Source organism: Patiria miniata, unplaced genomic scaffold (assembly GCF_015706575.1).
Source record: "Patiria miniata isolate m_02_andy unplaced genomic scaffold, ASM1570657v1 HiC_scaffold_1, whole genome shotgun sequence".
Taxonomy (NCBI): Eukaryota; Metazoa; Echinodermata; class Asteroidea; order Valvatida; family Asterinidae; genus Patiria; species Patiria miniata.
Genome location: NW_024037047.1, coordinates 15255508 through 15272644, shown reverse-complemented (window position 1 = coordinate 15272644; position 17137 = coordinate 15255508). Strand labels below are relative to the sequence as shown.

Sequence of the window (17137 nt, the reverse complement as noted above, 5' to 3'; positions counted from 1 at the left end):
GAGTCGTGGCAGAGCCAGTGAGGTGTACTGAGTCGTGCCAGAGCCAGTGAGGTGAAGTGAGTCGTGCCAGAGCCAGTGAGGTGTAGTGAGTCGTGCCAGAGCCAGTGGGGTGTAGTGAGTCGTGCCAGAGCCAGTGAGGTGTAGGGAGTCGTGCCAGAGCCAGTGAGGTGGAGTAAGTCTTGCCAGAGCCAGTGAGGTGCAGTGAGTCGTGCCAGAGCCAGTGAGGTGTAGTGAGTCGTGCCAGAGCCAGTGAGGTTTTGTGAGTCGTGCCAGAGCCAGTGAGGTGTAGTGAGTCGTGCCAGAGCCAGTGAGGTGAAGTGAGTCGTGCCAGAGCCAGTGAGGTGTAGTGAGACGAAGGTCTACCGCTACCCATAAGGATTGAGTGCCTGTGAGTGATGGGTTCAGTATGAAGCCTGCCTGGCAAGTCCATTTAGTAGGGACCAGACTTTAGTACATTGTCGACACATACAAGCTCCATAAAATTGAGTAATGACAGAGTTATAGAGCTGTGAAATAACTGGTGTATGCTTATTTTTTTAAAGACTAAAATTAATAAGTATTTAACTCGAGTACTGTGATAAAATTGATTAATTTTCATTGGAAAGAATACGCATGCCCTATATATGTGTAAAACGAATCTTATAATCTGATAAGTTTGTACCGCATATATCAAGTCTGAATTAAGATAGGTGGTGACATCGATGATGTTGTTGAAGATGGGTATGGGTTGCTGTTGTCGTTGTAGGATTTTTTTGTTGGTTGATATTAAGCTTAAAAAGGCCATCGGCCTGCAAAATGGTTACTGTTGTGTCCTGCATGTGACCAATAGCTGAATTTGTACCTTCTATTTGAAGCGGTTTATTAACGACACCATTAAAGAAGGTAATTTCCAATTTTTTTCCCCTTTTTTCTTGCAATTTTGTGGAGTGGGGACAATCGTCTCTTTGAATGCCATGTTTCTGGCAGAGTGTGCGATGGAAATCCCATCGAAGAGATCTTTCAATGTCTGTCCCATATGCTTTAGGTCAAAGAGCTCTTCCTGAAGCTTCATCACTTCCTCTGGAGTGTGTATGTTTTCGCCACCACCTTCTTTGATTGCCTTATCCAAAATTCTCCTTTCCTGTTCATATTGTGCCTTCATTTCTTTCATGGTAGTCAAAAGAGTGTCATTTCGTTTTTCCTTTGGTTTGTCTCCCTCCTCTTTAATAGACATGTCAAGACAGTCTCCAACTGCGTCATTGTAGAGTATGAGAGCATTTGCTTTGAGGAATGAGCCATACTTGGCGCTAGTTTTCATGATGATTTCTTCCTCTTCCATCAATTCCGCATTTTTGGTTTCAATTGCTTCTTTGATAGCTTCCTTGGTTTCTTTAGCGCTTTTCTTTTGATTGATTTGTGATTGAACGCCTTCAGAAAGGAACTCCTTGGCGTAAACCTCAATGTCGTACGAGATAAGCATATGAGTGGTGTAATGGTGGTCACACTGCGAACAATAATTATTCCTGTCCATGCACAAACAATATTGTAGTCTTGCATCATTTATTGTTTCCGTTGGAAGTCCGCCCAGGTAACAACGATGATGGCATATTTGCTCGTATATTGTGTTGTTCGTACTACTCGCACCGATTGGGACATATCTGACACATTTTGAATCAGTACAGACTGTTCTAGGATAGTCTAGCTCTACGCGCCTAAGGTCAAATCCATTAAACTTTAGGTTAGCCTTCAAGCTGTCCATATCTTTGTCGAACAGATCAATTTGTATCTTTTCTTCTTTGCCTTCCTGTACATTTGTTTGGATTGTCTTGGCCACTTCTGTCAAGGGTTTGCTCATGGCCACGATGATTCTTCGAGCCTCATTCATACTTAAAGTTTTCTTAGTTGCATGGGGCTTCAAAGAGCTGATGTGCTGAAATAGCTTCTTGGTTTCTTCAACAGACCTTTTCCAGCTTTCAGCGTAAGTGTTTACATCTACTTCGCTAAATTTCACCCCGTTTTTCACACAAGCCAAAAAGCGGAAAGGCTCGTTATCAAAACAGAAGTAGTTCCTTGGAGTAGCTTGAATTCCAACCTGTTTGTTCCTGAGCTCTCTGTTGAGGGTAGGCAAGGTGTCTCCAGGCTGGTAAAATGTAGCTCGAGCATTGGTGAAACAGAATACAATATTGTCTTTGACCGACGAATGCAGATGGGCTAAGAGTTCTTGGATGCAAAAGCGGAACATTGCTGTTAGACGTGAATTGTTAGGCTTGAGAAGTATGCAAACAGCATGAATCTCATCATAGTAAGTTAGAAGCCATAGTATTTTGTCAAAGTTTTTTCGATCTTGTTGTATACCTTCACTATCTCCTATTCCTGGCGTGTCAATCAAGCGAATGATTTCCCCTCCTACGTTGAAGACATATGGACGAGGCTCTTTGGTTGCAGATTTCCCAGCTTCCATGTTCTCATTGTTGTCGCTTTCCCCAACCATTATCATCTTTTCATTCCCTTGCTGTGTAAAGGTGAAACTGGACGGTATTAAAACCTGGAATTCCTTGGCATTCATAGCTTCCTTAAGATCAGCATAGTAAAGGTAGTTAATAAAACCGTTTATCCACGTAGATTTTCCAACGCCTGTCTCACCCAAGATCAAGATGTTTCTCTCCTTTATGGCCCGAAGATATGACAACCCCACAGACAGATTTTTTTGTGGATACTCGATGTATTTCATGCCGTGATCCTCCTCATTACAACGCCAGAATGATTTGTTGGGGTCAGATTCTCCGCATTTGCAGTAAAACAGTTTAGTTTCCATGCCATATTCAAACAACTCTCTGCATCTGTAACACTTCCAAGCGACAGGGTCGCGTGAACATGGACCATTTCTGGCCAAAGCATGTGGGCATATTAGCTGAACATGTGCTCGTTTGTGTGGGCGTACTTGCCGGTGGACTGGTCTAGTGATTTGTATCAGACACATCTCAGAGTCTTGGCCTTCTTCGGAGTACAGGTCTGCCGATTTTCGAACCCCGTTTACAAAGCTATGAATGGTTGTCTTCTTTTCGCCTGGTGGCCAAATATTCTCTCTTAGGTCTTCGTCCACAACAATGAATTTGAAGTCGTCATCGTGAGCATGTGTTTTTTGTAGTCGCAAAAAGAGCTCCCAATTTCTCTCATCAAGATCGTTCTTTACATTCTTGTCCCGAGTCTTGTAGAGTGTGTAGACAAATTTTCTGTCGTCCATGGTGACTTCATCTTTTTTCCCGATGTACATGATTCCTCTGTTCTTCCATGATGTGATATATTTTAGCTTGTTCAGATCTTTTTTAAATCCTGTGATGTGATCGTTGTACTTGGAACTGGAAAATGCCCCAGACGATTCTTTACCCTGGAAAGCCTCGATTTCAGAGACATCTACAACTCCCGACCTGACTTTCTTCACCAAATCTTGAAGCTTAGACTTAAATCCACATTCTTGCACAATGAACTTCTCTAGGATATCATCGATCATAGCTAAAGATCTTTCAGCGACATATTTGGCGCTGGCATGCAGATCATTTTGAATATCGTAAAGAGATTGTCTCTGTTTGGTGATTCCCTCCACAGCCTGTGCACACTTTTTGATGATGTCATCATTGATTGATGTGTATTGTATTTGAGGTTCTATCTGGAACTTACACATCTTGATGACATCATCCAGTGGCATTAACTGGTAAAGCAATGGAACCCCCTTCCCTTTGTTTGTACCTTCAACTAGACGTGGGAGATTTCGCGCTAGTTCAACAGCACCTTCGAATGTCACAGGTAGATCTTTGTCAGGAGCCGACACATCCGCTTTGTATTTGAAGGTGAACTTTTTGTGATTATCTGTGTTTTGATCATCATAGGATTTAGCGGACTCTTTAACATCAATCAAACCTTTAAGTTTTTCAAGCTCTGCGCTCAAGGCCTCTGTGACTTCAGTGACAATTTTATCTTCACTGTTTTCGTACTCACAGGTAACCACGCAAAATGCTCCCCAATCAATAGCAACAACCACATGGGTTGCATTGATGGTTTGCCTATTTGAAGGTGACAGAATGTCTGGGTCGATCTTATCTTTGTTACGGCGAAGCGAGAAGTCTTCATTGACTGTTCTCAGCTTGTAGATTAGACTCATGCTTTGAGCTCTAGCACTCTTTCTTTCCTCCTGAAGGTAGGATCCTGATCCACTCAACTTGATCAGACCGGTCAAGACACTCACCTGAAGCTCTGCCTCTACATTCAGTTTGTTGAATTTTTCTTGTACGTTGTCTGACATCACAATCTCTATCGAGGTATCCCCGAGATCCTCTGTATAAACTGCATCGTCTTTAAGCTTTGAGCCAAACAGAGTACCACCCTGAAAAAAATGGAATGCCATGTTATATTTTATTCAATTCATAATTGTTTATTCCTAAATACCTAAGACAGTTTACGCATTTGTACTGGTTGAGAGCCTGACACGTGGCCAGTCTTAAATGGAGTCTCTGGGATAGGGCCATTTAATCGCAAAATGTTATGATTAATCTTAATATTATTTTCTGTTGAAGGGTACCGTGGGACATCCGAAAATGCTGCTTTTAAGTTGAACAGCTGGTACATTTGCCTTCCAGCTCAAAACAACTGATATTTTGGGAGCTTATTTTTTTGGGAAACGGCTAAAATCATATTTTGGGCCACTGCTCTCTCCTAAATGACCCTGTCGTGACCTGTTTTACCATCCTGATAGGATGGGTAAACAAGAAAAAAATTTGGTGGTCACAAGTGTATCAGTATTCGTGTTCCCAGGGCATATATTGCTTTGCGGACACCCCCAAATCCTGTGACTTTGCCCTGTTTAGGGACAGTTTCAAAGATACACATTTTTTTTCTGTAATTTAAAGACTACCTGAGACCACAAGCTGTAATTAAAGTGGTAGATCAGCTTTTTGTCTTGAAAATTGGGCTTGCCATTGCCATTTTGCTTCCCCTACCCCTAAATCACTCAAAACAGCAGTGTAGAGGGTGGCATAGCAAACCTATTATGCATTTTATGATAACATTGCCAAATGTAGTGCAGAGATAGACCAATATCATGTCAACAAATGTGGATATTGGAGCATCGCAGTTCGGGCCCTGGACGGCCGTGTTAGCTCATCATTTTAAAAGTGATGAGTCATGCTGAGTCAGCACTATTTTGTAATGCGTGTTCTTGTGCAATATGGATGCTCACATGTTTGTCTGCCTTTTTCTACACGCTTGGATGCTAAACAGGCATAAACAATGGAGTTTCTTTTCCTGCCAGCCGATGTTAGGCCTAGCTACACCTGCAAGACTTGTACTGCACTGTAATGTAGAATACAGTTGTATATGTAGACTTACACAAAGTTAGTTGGGAATTCAAGCTCTGACTCGCCAAAAATGACGTCCTGGCAATGTTTGAAAGACCTTCCACTATCATAGCAGGAATTGGTCTGGCAAAACCTTGCCCCACAAATAACAATCAACTGATTTTAGTAGCAAAAACCGTTTCAAGCTTCGGTGGCAAAACTAATGTCCAGGTCAATTTCATAAAAGTGGACAAAGTGATTAACAGTTGGAGGGGTGGGGGGGGGGCAGGGGGCGGGGTTTGGCCATCAACAATATGTATGCATATCGAATTCCTAGTATATGCTTATTGGTGGACTTTTATGTCACGGGAACACTATTTAGGGAAAACTCAAATAGCACATTAAGGTACAATGTACACTTGCTAAAAGAAAAGGCCTACATACGCACTGGGATATTTTTTTTTGAGGGGGGGGGGGGGCAAACATGAACCCCCCTCCCCCACGATCCTCCCTCCCAGGGCCATACCCCACATTCCCAATTGTGTCCAATCTGTCCACAGAACAATGCATTTGAAGTTGAATTGAATTGAATTTCATTAATTATTACAAGTTTTTGTGCAGCCCAGGCATGTTGGTCATACGGTTCGAACTAAACGCCGTGTTTTATACAGCAACAGAAACTTTTTGAAATTGCTTCAACACAACAAAATAAGCAAAATGATACCAATGAATTAGACATAAATTGTATGACATTTCTGTTGGTTTGGGAAAAACGGATGAGAAAAAGCAAACCCGCAAACTGACCTCCCCAAAGGCGGATTAAAGGGGGAGGGCTGGGGCAACGCGGCCATGCCCCTCTTTCTGCCTTTTTAACGACGTAACTAAAAACAAAGGGGGGCACATCCCCCTTTAATTCACCGTTTGGGGAGGTCAGTTTGCAGGGGCACTACTATGCCACATTTTGGCATCCGATTTTCCCAAGCCAACAGAAATGCCTTGGTTTTATTGGTATTTTTTTTTTACTTACTTTGTTGTGTGGAAGCAATTTCAAAAAGTTTCTGTAGCTGTAAGACTTCATTAAATTGGACCCAGCTGTCACTGACCAACATGCCCGGGCTGCACTAAAAACGTGAAATTAATGAAATTCGTGAAAAAAAACAAAAAAAACAAATCCATTGTTATATGGACAGATTGGACACGATTGGGAATGTGGGGCATGGCCCCGGGAAGGGAGAATCGTAGTGGGGTGGGGTGGGGGGGGGGGGGCGGATTCATGTTTTGCCCCCCCCCCCACCCCACCCCACTACGAAAAAAATATCACAGTGCGTATAGCCCTTTTCTTTTAGCAAATGTTTATTCTTATAAATGTGTTATAAAAGTTTTCCCTAAATGGTGTTCCCATGACATATTTCCACTTATTTGCACATAATTAACAACAAATGCAACATATTGAATGTGCATAGATACGGTTGGTAGTCCAACCCCTACCCTTTCCAACTTTCCACCAGCTTGTCCCTCAACACCCCATAAAGAACAAGAAATCACTATCGCTGCATTTTACAATCATGTTTGTATCCCTATACTAAGGTTAACGTTGATGAAAATGACCCAGAAATATTTGTTTCAACGAAGCTTGAGCAAAAATCAGTATTTAAAAAAATGCTGATTCCGCATTTTTTTTACTAAAATCAGTTGATTTTTATTTGTGGGGCAAGGTTTTGCCAGACCAATTCCTGCTATGATAGTGGAAGGTCTTAAACATTGCCAGGACGTCATTGGTGAGTCAGAACTTTGGTGAGTCAGAACTTGAATTCCACTAACTTTGTGTAGGTCTACATATACATCTGTATTCTACATTATAGTGCAGTACAATTCTTGCAGGTGTAGCCAGGCCTTACATCAGCTGGCAGGCATTGTTAATTTTTTTCAATGAGGTATCGAAAGAAAATCCATTGTTTATGCCTGTTTCACATCAAAGCGTGTAGAAAAAAGGCAAAAAAGCATGTGAGCCCCCAAAATGCACAAGAAAACGCATTACAAAATAGTGCTGACTCAACATGACTCAGCACTTTTTAAATGATGGCTCGCATGGCCGTCAAGGGCCAGATCTGCGATGCTCCACTATCCACATTTGTAGACATGATATTGGACTATCTCTGTACCACATTTGGCATTGTTATCATAAAATGCATGATAGGTTTGCTATGCCACCCTCTATACAGCTGTTTTGAGTGATTTAGGGGTAGGGGATGCAAAATGGCAATGGCAAGCCCAATTTTCAAGACAGAAGGACGATCTTCCACTTAAATTAAAGTTCGTGATCTCAGGCAGTTTTAAATCACAAAACAAGCGTGTATCTTTGGAATAAGTATGAGTTTCAAGCTCATTTCTGTTCCCAAACAGAGTAAAGTCACAGTATTCGGGGGGTGTCCGCAAAGCAATATATGCCCAGGGAACACGAATATGGATACACTTGTGACCAACCATATTTTTTCTTGTTCAGGATGGTAAAAGTTCAAACATGCCACGACGGGGCCATTTTTGAGAACAGAGGCCCAACATATGATTTTAGCCGTTTCTCAAAAAATAAGCCCCAAAAATACCAGGAGCCGGAAGGCAAAAGTACCAGCTGTGCAACTTAAGAGCACAATTTTCAAATGTCCAAAGGTACCCTACAACAGAAAATAATATTAAGATTAATCATTAAATTTTGCAATTAAATGGCCATATCCCAGGGACTATGATAAAGACATGACTAGAAGTGTTTAGACCGTCTAGCAACAAAGGTGGCCCCTACACATAGACTACATTCAGTCAGTAGCCGTGTCACGCACACAGCCCTGTTTGACCTCAGTTTTTCGTCTCGAGGTCAAGCACACATGGCCCAAAAGTGTACGCGAGATTTTACGAAATTTATTAGAGACTAAAGAAAAACACAAACAAGTGCCTCGGTACTTGCACTGTTTGGCCAAGATGGCTAAATAAGTAAAAAGTTGAAATCGTGTGTTTTATCTTGATAACAAAAAAAACTGCTTTTAACAAATATGAAGTGTTGTTATTGCTTGTCAAACAAAATCATACTTTTTATCAACAAAATCGAGGGCCGATAGTTTAGGTGTACATTCGATTCTTAAAAAAAGGCCGAAAGAAGTGGTGAAACTTAGTAGATAGAAGAAAGTATACGCTTCATTTCCATGTGAAACACGTGCAGGAGACTCCTAATGTTTGGTCCAAATTGCCGGTTGAAAAATGATGACTTTTGCGAGATTTCATGATTTGCAATCACACGTACGCGTGTAATCGAATGGTAAGTACACCGACGTACAAAGTGCACGTTTGCCTGAAAATATTGTGAATAGCGAGTGCGAACGCGCAATGAATGACGTATGAATATTAAGCAGGCCCATACTCGAGCTCGACCAATCAGTAGGCGTATGGGTCACACCGTGTTTGGGTTCCTTGCTCTATGCTTTACAATGGCGACGATCTTTTGGCGTTGTGAAAAATGGGAATTGTTGGACACATTAGGTGTACATCGAATTCTTAAAATATTAACGACATCACGTTCACTCTTTCGTTTGATTACCTCAACATTTAGGAGAATTTCGTGACCTAATTTTACTCGATTTGTCCGTGAAATAACATGGTCAACATGCATCAAAATCCCTTTTTTTAAAGAAAAAATACCATGACAGATGTTCAAAGTAGGTCTTTAACCACCTGAAACAACTTTGTTTGTTTGGATCGGTTACGGTTTGCCATGAAAATTGCGAATTTTCTGAAGCACTTTTTATGGCCATCGTTCGCTTGCCTTGCATTGCTATCTGTTGTGTGGACGAGAAAAAAGAGCTACGCGTCACACGGCAACTGATTGACATTATTCATACTTCCGCGTTGCGTATCATCCTGTATCAGAGTGACGTCACAATTTCGAAAACTATTCATTTTAATCAAAAAAGCTTAATTGTTGCCCCGAAAGTGGGTGGGTTATGAAGCTCAGAGAAATTTGGGTTAAGAGAAAAATTATGTTTTAAACCATTTTAAACGAGTTATATTTCAAAACCATACCAGAAGTATTAATAAGTATAATCCAGCCAAGCCTGAAAAGTTGATGTAAAAATATCTGCTTTCTCGGCGCTCTTTTTGGTGAGACGTCATAATTTCGAGAGTTATGTATTTTTGTGAAAGAAGATAAATTGTTCCCTGAGAAAAGGTGATGGGTTTTGGAGTTAAGAAAATTTGGGGTAAGAAAAAAGTTATACATGTACATGTATTTAAAACAATTTTTAAATAATTTGTAATTCAAAACCATTGAAAAAAAGCAATTAATGCACACCTCTCGACCAAGCCTATAAAGGTTATGTAAAAATATTGTTTGCTTTTTATTATCATTTTTTTTTTATATAAACACACATTTTCACATTTTATTGCAACACTTCGGTACAATTCACATTCTGTGTGTCAGACGACATTCCTAATGCAAATTTTGACCTTGCTTTTGATTTTGACGATATCACTGAGGATAAATTGATGGCAATGAATGAAAATAGAGAATCAAAAAGCAGAATGTGATCAAAAAGATGAAGAAAATCGAGCTGAAAGTGCTAGATTTGATCAGCTGACTGATGCAGAGTTCCCAGCATTAGAAGGCCAAAAGAATAAGAAGAGCACCTCTTATGTTACAGCCTGGGGTGTGGAAATCTTCAGAGGTAGGTCTGAGAGATATTTTTTGTTTACTTTATTGATATGGTAGGGCAAACTTACTATTTGGAGGTATTTTTCTAAAAGAAAAACGAGAGGACCATGCAGACCATGACAAGGTGGGGGTCGGCGGATTTGGTTAAAATTTGGGGGGGTAGGTGGGTCATAGATAGCCTTGAGGTTGTGCAAAATATTGGCCAATCGGACCTCCGTAGCAGAAAAAAAGAGCCAAAAATGTGGGGATTTTTTTAGAAAAAAATAGTTATTTTTATGATTTTGGGGTATAAAAGTTTAAAAACTTGCTGCTCAACAGGGAAAGGAACAGAGCAATGAAATTTGCAGGGTCTTGAGGTTGTATCCTGACCTAAACCAGGAACTCAAAATTTAGAAAATAAAATGCTCTTAGGAGGCAACGGCACTAGGGGTACCCCAACAGTTGAGTCATAGAAATAGCGATCTTTAAGTCGCCGTAGCGTCATTAGTGCAGGTCTTTGAACAATGATACTTAGGTGAAAGAGAGTTCTCATCATGGTCTTCAAGTATCAATAATACAAATATTGTCAGCAGTTTTTAGTATGAAATGGCAGGAGCCTGTTTTACCCCTATTTTTGCTAGTACAGGGGAGGGGCATACAGTGCCCCCCCCTCCTTTCTGTATTTTCAAAAGTCGACAACCAATTTTCCTGAAATTTGCCATCAAGATTTATTTTTCCAAGTTGTAAATAATAACGTCAAAAATGTTTTTAAAAATCTTCAATAGCGGGCGTTTGTAATGTTTTTTTTTTGCACCTTTTTGGTCAAAAATGTATTTTTCACATAATTTCTGTCTTTTTGCTTGAATGTTATGAAAATTGGCAAACGTGTATATTTTTTCAGGATCAATATAATTAAAACCTATTTTAATAATGGAGACGTCATTAGGGGCGTTACAATCCCTTAATTTATCCCATTTTTAGGGTAGGGGGTTCACTTAAATCAATATGACCGCCACCTTTCAGAGTTCAGGATGGAAGAAGGAGTCCCCACAAATGTTCCTATACTCAACACACACACTTGTCTTTTTGTTAACAGAAGTATCCCCCAATAATCCTCTAAAGAATTCCCGAGATTACCAGAACACAATGAAGACACAATGGGTGTGTGTGTGTGTGGTGGGGGGGGGGGGGAACACCCACATATCGTGCACCAAATGTTGGAATGATGAGGCTTGGATGACAATTCTGTTATTTTTTTGGCATGCTAATGTTACCCGGAAAATTAATAAAGTTCGAAAATAGTAAATTGAATGAGAAAAATGCTAAATGTTAGGGTACTGTTAGGGTAAAAAATGACAGAGACCTAGATGGGGTAGGAACAAATAGAGAGGAATTTGAATAAATATAAACAATGACAAACAACTTTTTGGAAAGACGACAAAAAAGAATGAATTATTTTCACAACCAAAATTTGGAGAAAACCATTAAAAACAAGTCAGGTGTGTTTACAAACACAAATGCCCCGCAACCGTGACTGTTCCCATGACATAACACCACTCTTTTACCACCAACTTACACATACCGTACCTTGGTCACATGGAACGTTCATTGACAGCATTAGTGTCTTCTGTAGGTTTTATATGAATTAATCCCTAATTCCTATGATCTCAGAATAAATACAAGATTTTTATTGTTTAAGCCACTGTGACCTTGACCCTTGACCTTTCGACCCCCAATGCGATAGGCCTATTTGGATTACCAAGAACGATCCACAAACCAAATGTGAAGTTCACAAGTGAAGAACTTCTCAAGTTATCGCGCTGACAAAATTTCTTTTGTTTTAGCCACTATGACCTTGACCCTTGACCTTATGACCCTAAATGTAATAGGCTTCTAAGGATTGCCAAGGACAATCCACAAACCAAATTTTGAAGTTCATATGTAAAGTATTTCTCAAGTTATCGCGCTGACAACATTTCTTTTGTTTTAGTCACTGTGACCTTGACCCTTGACCTTTCGGCCCCAAATGCAAACGGGTTGTTAGGATTACCAAGAACAATACACAAACCAAATTTGAAGTTCATATGTTAAGTATTTCTCAAGTTATCGCGCTGACAAGATTTGTCCGGACACACACACCCACACACACACACCCCCACCCACCCACCCACCCACCCACGGAAGGACAAGGCGGAAACAGTATGCCCCTTCGGTTATATCGCCGCGGGGCATAAAAAGCAATAATCAAAAAGGATCCGAATTAACTTTTTCCCAAACCTTAAACCTGTTATCCCTACAACCAAATAAGAAAAATGGTAGTACTATACAGCCGACTTTTGTTATAAAGAGCACTTTTACAAAGATGTCCTACTTCTGCTTATAAAGAGCAAATTCTGATGTCTCAAATCTCTAGTTCTCTTTGTGTTTCTTTGTTTCGCTGTCCCTTTATAGCAACATTTCTGTTTAAAGAGGTAGTTTGGGCGGTCTCACCGACCTTGCTATAACCAGAGTCAACTGTACAAAACTAAATTGAACTTTAAACTTAAATGGAAGTTGAAAGAAGAAAACTGAGCCAACACAGTATCAAAATAGAATAACACATGGAACGACCTAACGATCAAACTCGAAAAAAAAACAATTGAATATAAATCAAGAAAATCTTTGTCCTTCTTAAATTTACTCAAACTGAAACTACTAGACCCACCTTTGGATGTTTATTCCAAAGATAGGAAAAAATTCAACTGTATAATCCATACAAAGTCTAACATTAAAAAACAAGAACAGTCACTGTCTTTCAATAACAAACCATGATAACCCTTTGTTTAAACACAAAATACGTAAAGGAAGAGAACATGGAACCACTACTGCAAAATTGTTGGTAAAAAAGGATGTAATAAAAAAAAAATGACAACGGGTACTACTATCAAAATCTTGACCACTTCGTGATGATTCAGCAGTTGTTTCACCGATGGTAATCTTCATGAGCCCATCTTCTTGACCTGGTGCTAACAATGAAGAACTAAACCAAAGGCTTCCTTTGCCTTCCTTTTATAATAACGGATGGTGCTATCAGATGCTTCTTCTAATGACAGACGAAGCTGCCCATCAACAGCAGACATTCCACCCTGAGTAAGAAAAGTGTTCAGGGATTGCAGCTCCACATTCTTTGGTTAGGGGACTGGAGCCCAAGAAGAGTCAAGTGCACCTACATCCTGTGTAATATCTCCATCAGTTGATGAGGACTCAGACGTATGCTAGAAATAATCATGAGAAAATAAAAACAGTGAGATGCGTGCTACATATAGCAGGGTTGAAATACAAATGTATGTACTCAAAGAAGAGTGCTTACAATTCATCTGTTATAAATGAGATGCAATATGTCAAGGTCCATTCTTAGTTCAATCTCATTACCTCATGAACTGAAGTGCACTCTGTGTCGGTGGGTTTAAGAGATGGTACACCAGCCGGCGATGTGAAATCACTGATTGTACACTGCTGCTCTTCTTGTTCCTTAGAGAGCACATCCCCAGGTGGTAATTGTTCCGCTGTCTGGTGCGTAACTGCTTGTTTGTGCTTAGATAGACAACCACTACAGATACCTGAAAGTCCTATAAACAGTAAGAATAAACAAAGTGTTGAGGCCGAAGCAGGCTTAATATTTTTTAAAAGTAAAAATTAAAAAGCGGGGGCGTATGTAGCCAACAATATTGAGCAATAGATGCCTTGAACAAAACCCATGTCATAAATTTTCCCCCCCCAAAAAAATAAATAAATAAATAAATAAATACAAAATAACAAATCTTCTTTTATTATTTTAGATTGACTGTATTTAATTGCACGTATTACTTTTTCTTTTTCTGATGTGGCTGGCTCTAGAGGATTTGTATAAAAGGGGAAACACACCTGAAATTGTTTTTGTAAATGGTCTGATGAGTCACATCTCGTGAATAAAAGTCAAAACAACAATGTAAGTGCAAAACAAATATTTGTTTTATTCCCCAAACTGCGCATGTTCAGTGCAGCTCCAACTTTCTTTGTATAAAAAAAATTCTAAATCCAGCTCCGGCTAAATATCTACCATGTGTGTCCACTGCCGAAAACTATGTGTGTGGTCCAGAGCTGTGACAACCAGTATGAATTTTTCACACAATAATGAATTTCACTGAGTCAAAAAAATTCACAAAGTCAACTGCATGATAAGGGATTTAACCGATATAACCTACCAAGAAACAAAATCAGTTGATCAGAAATGGACCATGACCATGATGACCATGATTGATTCATTTCAGAAATGTATTTTTGTTTGATTTATGTCTTCTTACCTGTTCCAACTGTGATCAGGGTACCCCATCGATCAAACATCTCACGGCTAGTTGCTTTATTCACACCACGGAATGGGTTGTCTTTCCCTTAATGGAGTGGATGACAACATTTCCTTGATTATGTCCAACTCTATGCGCTGGACATATTGTCTTGTCAGTGTATGCATCGACGTCGAACAAACCACATCGCAGAAGGATCAGTTTCCACTCGACATTCACATCATATGCAGCGACTTTCCACTTCTGCAAATGGCTCCGTATGTTTTTTGTGCATCTATCAATTAAGTTGCACTGTATTTAGTTCGCGCAGATAAGAGGGATTTACACCACATTCGATGGCTTTGCAATACTCAAAATTAGTAAAATCACATTGCAGCTGCACAGACAGCATGTCCATGGCTGCCATTTTGACGGTGATGTAATGCGAGGGCGCCCTCTTTCGATACTGCGCGCTAACTGGGTGGACAGCAACAGGACGTTCCCCTCCTACCGGATCAGTGCGCACCACCAAAGGTAGCCCACTCACCCACCCGCCCAATAGGTGAAGTCTGCAAAATGTAGATTTTGCTACGCTCTTACAACAATTCCTGCAAAATGTCAATTAAGGGCAACCAATTGCACTCGGACCTGTCTAGGGGGCTATGTAGGTTAGGTCTTGAAAATTAGGAATTTTTCAACTTTGTTGACCGTGAGCAAACAAAAACAAGAAGAGCTGACATTTTTTTTTATTTTTTATTATTGTAGTCTGATATCTGAACTATATTTCCTCCAAGTTTGTTGACTCTCAGCCCTGCATTAATTAAATTATAGTTTACCGCGTAAATGACTTCATTTCGTATTAGAGCTGATACGTGTTTTTTTTTACGCCTATATCTCCGCAGTGAATGCTTGCATATCAAAGATTTATATTTCATTGTTTAGAGGAGATTAAACCCTTTTTTTATTTGAAATGTAGGTCGGCAGTAAACGATTTAGTTTAAGGGAATAAACGAGGCTATAACTTTACACCAGAAACAACACAAATTTACTTTGTGAAAACGAAAATTTACAGTTTCGCAGCTTTTTCGCACGAAAAACGGATACATTGCAGCCTAATTATAAGGTGCCATATTTTGTCACATTTAAATTGCACAATTCCAGGGGTTAAGATCGCGCAAGGCATGATGGGAAACAACATGGCGCGGCAAGATCGTACCCATGGGGAACGAGGTTGGTTTTGCACATCCTATTTATTCAATTCATATCATCAGGCCGCTGGGATCGTGCTTGTCCAGACTACCATCTAAAAATCTACCAATTTACATCTCGCCCACCACATTCAGTTTGTAAATGCGCCCTTCTATTGTGTCGGCCATATTCTCAATTAGCTTAATGACGATGATGACGGCGGGCAGATTAACAGAAGATAGATTAGGCAAATAGGTTTTTCAATCTTCTATAGTATATGTAACGTTATTGACATTAAACATAAATAAAGTGGCATTACATTTCAGCCTTAGCCAGGCCTTCTTCAGAGGTAAATGACAGAGGAACAAGAAACAAACATGTAGGGGACACACAAACATGCAGGGTTGGAAGGAGAATCACAAAGAGGGATGGGGGGGGGGGCATACCAATCCATATATGGCTACCATCTCTCAATCTTTTGGTCTACGTATACAAATCTATATTCCATGACTGAAATTTTAAAAAATAAATCAATATTTTCTTGCTCCAAATTTTTTTCGAATCAGGTTTACAAGGAGGTCCAATGTAAAATTAAAGTTGCATTTAAATATCCGTTAGTGGTCATTGCTGAAACCAAGGGGTGGCTGTGGAGTTTAGGGTCCGAGTTCCTATAACAGATGAACATCCACCTTGAACTTTTTACTTTTGTCAAGTTTCAACATGTTCAAGTTTTGCAAAAACTAGTACAAATTGTCGTACTCCTAATTTAGAGTTTCTTCATCAGATTTACACTTTATAGTAGTTGAACAATTTCAAAAAAAAAAATAAAAAAAAAATATATATTGAGTTCATCAAATAAGGTTTTCCCCTTCTTTAAATTAGGTTGTTTCATATTGTTTTAATTGATTGTGACAATAAAAATTCTGTTGCCATGTTGTAATTTATGGCGTGAAGCAAACACGAAGAGCACTCGCATGACACAATTAAGCAGGTACAAGTGATTCCTAACTTTCAATCACTTCCTTTACATCCCCATGAACATCAACATTTCAAGGACAGACTGTTCAGCTGCAATTAGTGTCTTGTTGTTTATTTAGATTATTGTTATTTATTATCCGCGGTCTCGGTATCGGTCTCGGACCATTTCGGTCTCGGTCTCGGTCCGCCTTGAAGGGGCTGGTCTCGGTCTCTGTCTCGGTCTCGCAACTTCAGGTCTCGGTCTTGGTCTCGGTCTCGGACTATCCGGTCTCGACTACAACACTGATTGCCAGTTTGTGACTCTGAAACTGAATTTGCAGATAGTTTTATGTCCTTCTTCATTGATAAAGTTGAGCAAATTAGGTCAAAGGTTGTACCTGAAACTTCACTATGTTCTGATACCGTTGTATGTGAGTCTCAGCTAGATCCTTGCATTAATCTGCCCAATTTTAAGATGCTCAACAAACCCGACATTGAGAAACTCATTAGGCAATTCCCAAGCAAGTCCTGTTCACTAGACACGTTACCATCTTGGCTTGTAAAAAATGCTTGCCTAGTTTGTTACCAATCATAACAAGAATATTTAACGCCTCACTTGCATCTGATGTTTTCCCTGAAACATTCAAACGGTCCATCATCACACCTGTTCTTAAGAAACCCACTCTTGATCATAATGCCCTTAAGAG

At 39.9% G+C, this 17137-nt stretch overlaps 1 protein-coding gene across 1 annotated transcript; it reads right to left on the bottom strand.

Moving 5' to 3' along the window:
• Nucleotides 1–844: 844 nt before the first annotated feature.
• On the bottom strand, nucleotides 845–14712 carry LOC119730712. The gene is made up of 4 exons (XM_038203723.1): nucleotides 14676–14712; nucleotides 14307–14393; nucleotides 13396–13592; nucleotides 845–4360 (listed from the first exon to the last, which is right to left on the bottom strand). The coding sequence occupies exons 1-4, from the start codon at nucleotides 14710–14712 to the stop codon at nucleotides 845–847; spliced, it is 3837 nt and encodes a 1278-aa protein (XP_038059651.1).
• Nucleotides 14713–17137: the final 2425 nt, after the last annotated feature.

What these genes read in the sequence shown, in the direction of transcription:
- LOC119730712 (XM_038203723.1), bottom strand. Translation starts at nt 14,712, where the DNA reads ATGGCAGCCATGGACATGCTGTCTGTGCAGCTGCAAT. An exon ending in GCTGTCTGTGCAGCTGCAAT is followed by an intron (nt 14,394 to 14,675) that starts GTGATTTTACTA and finishes CACTCCATTAAG; the next exon opens with GGAAAGACAACCCATTCCGT. An exon ending in AGTGCACTTCAGTTCATGAG is followed by an intron (nt 4,361 to 13,395) that starts GTAATGAGATTG and finishes CATTTTTTTCAG; the next exon opens with GGTGGTACTCTGTTTGGCTC.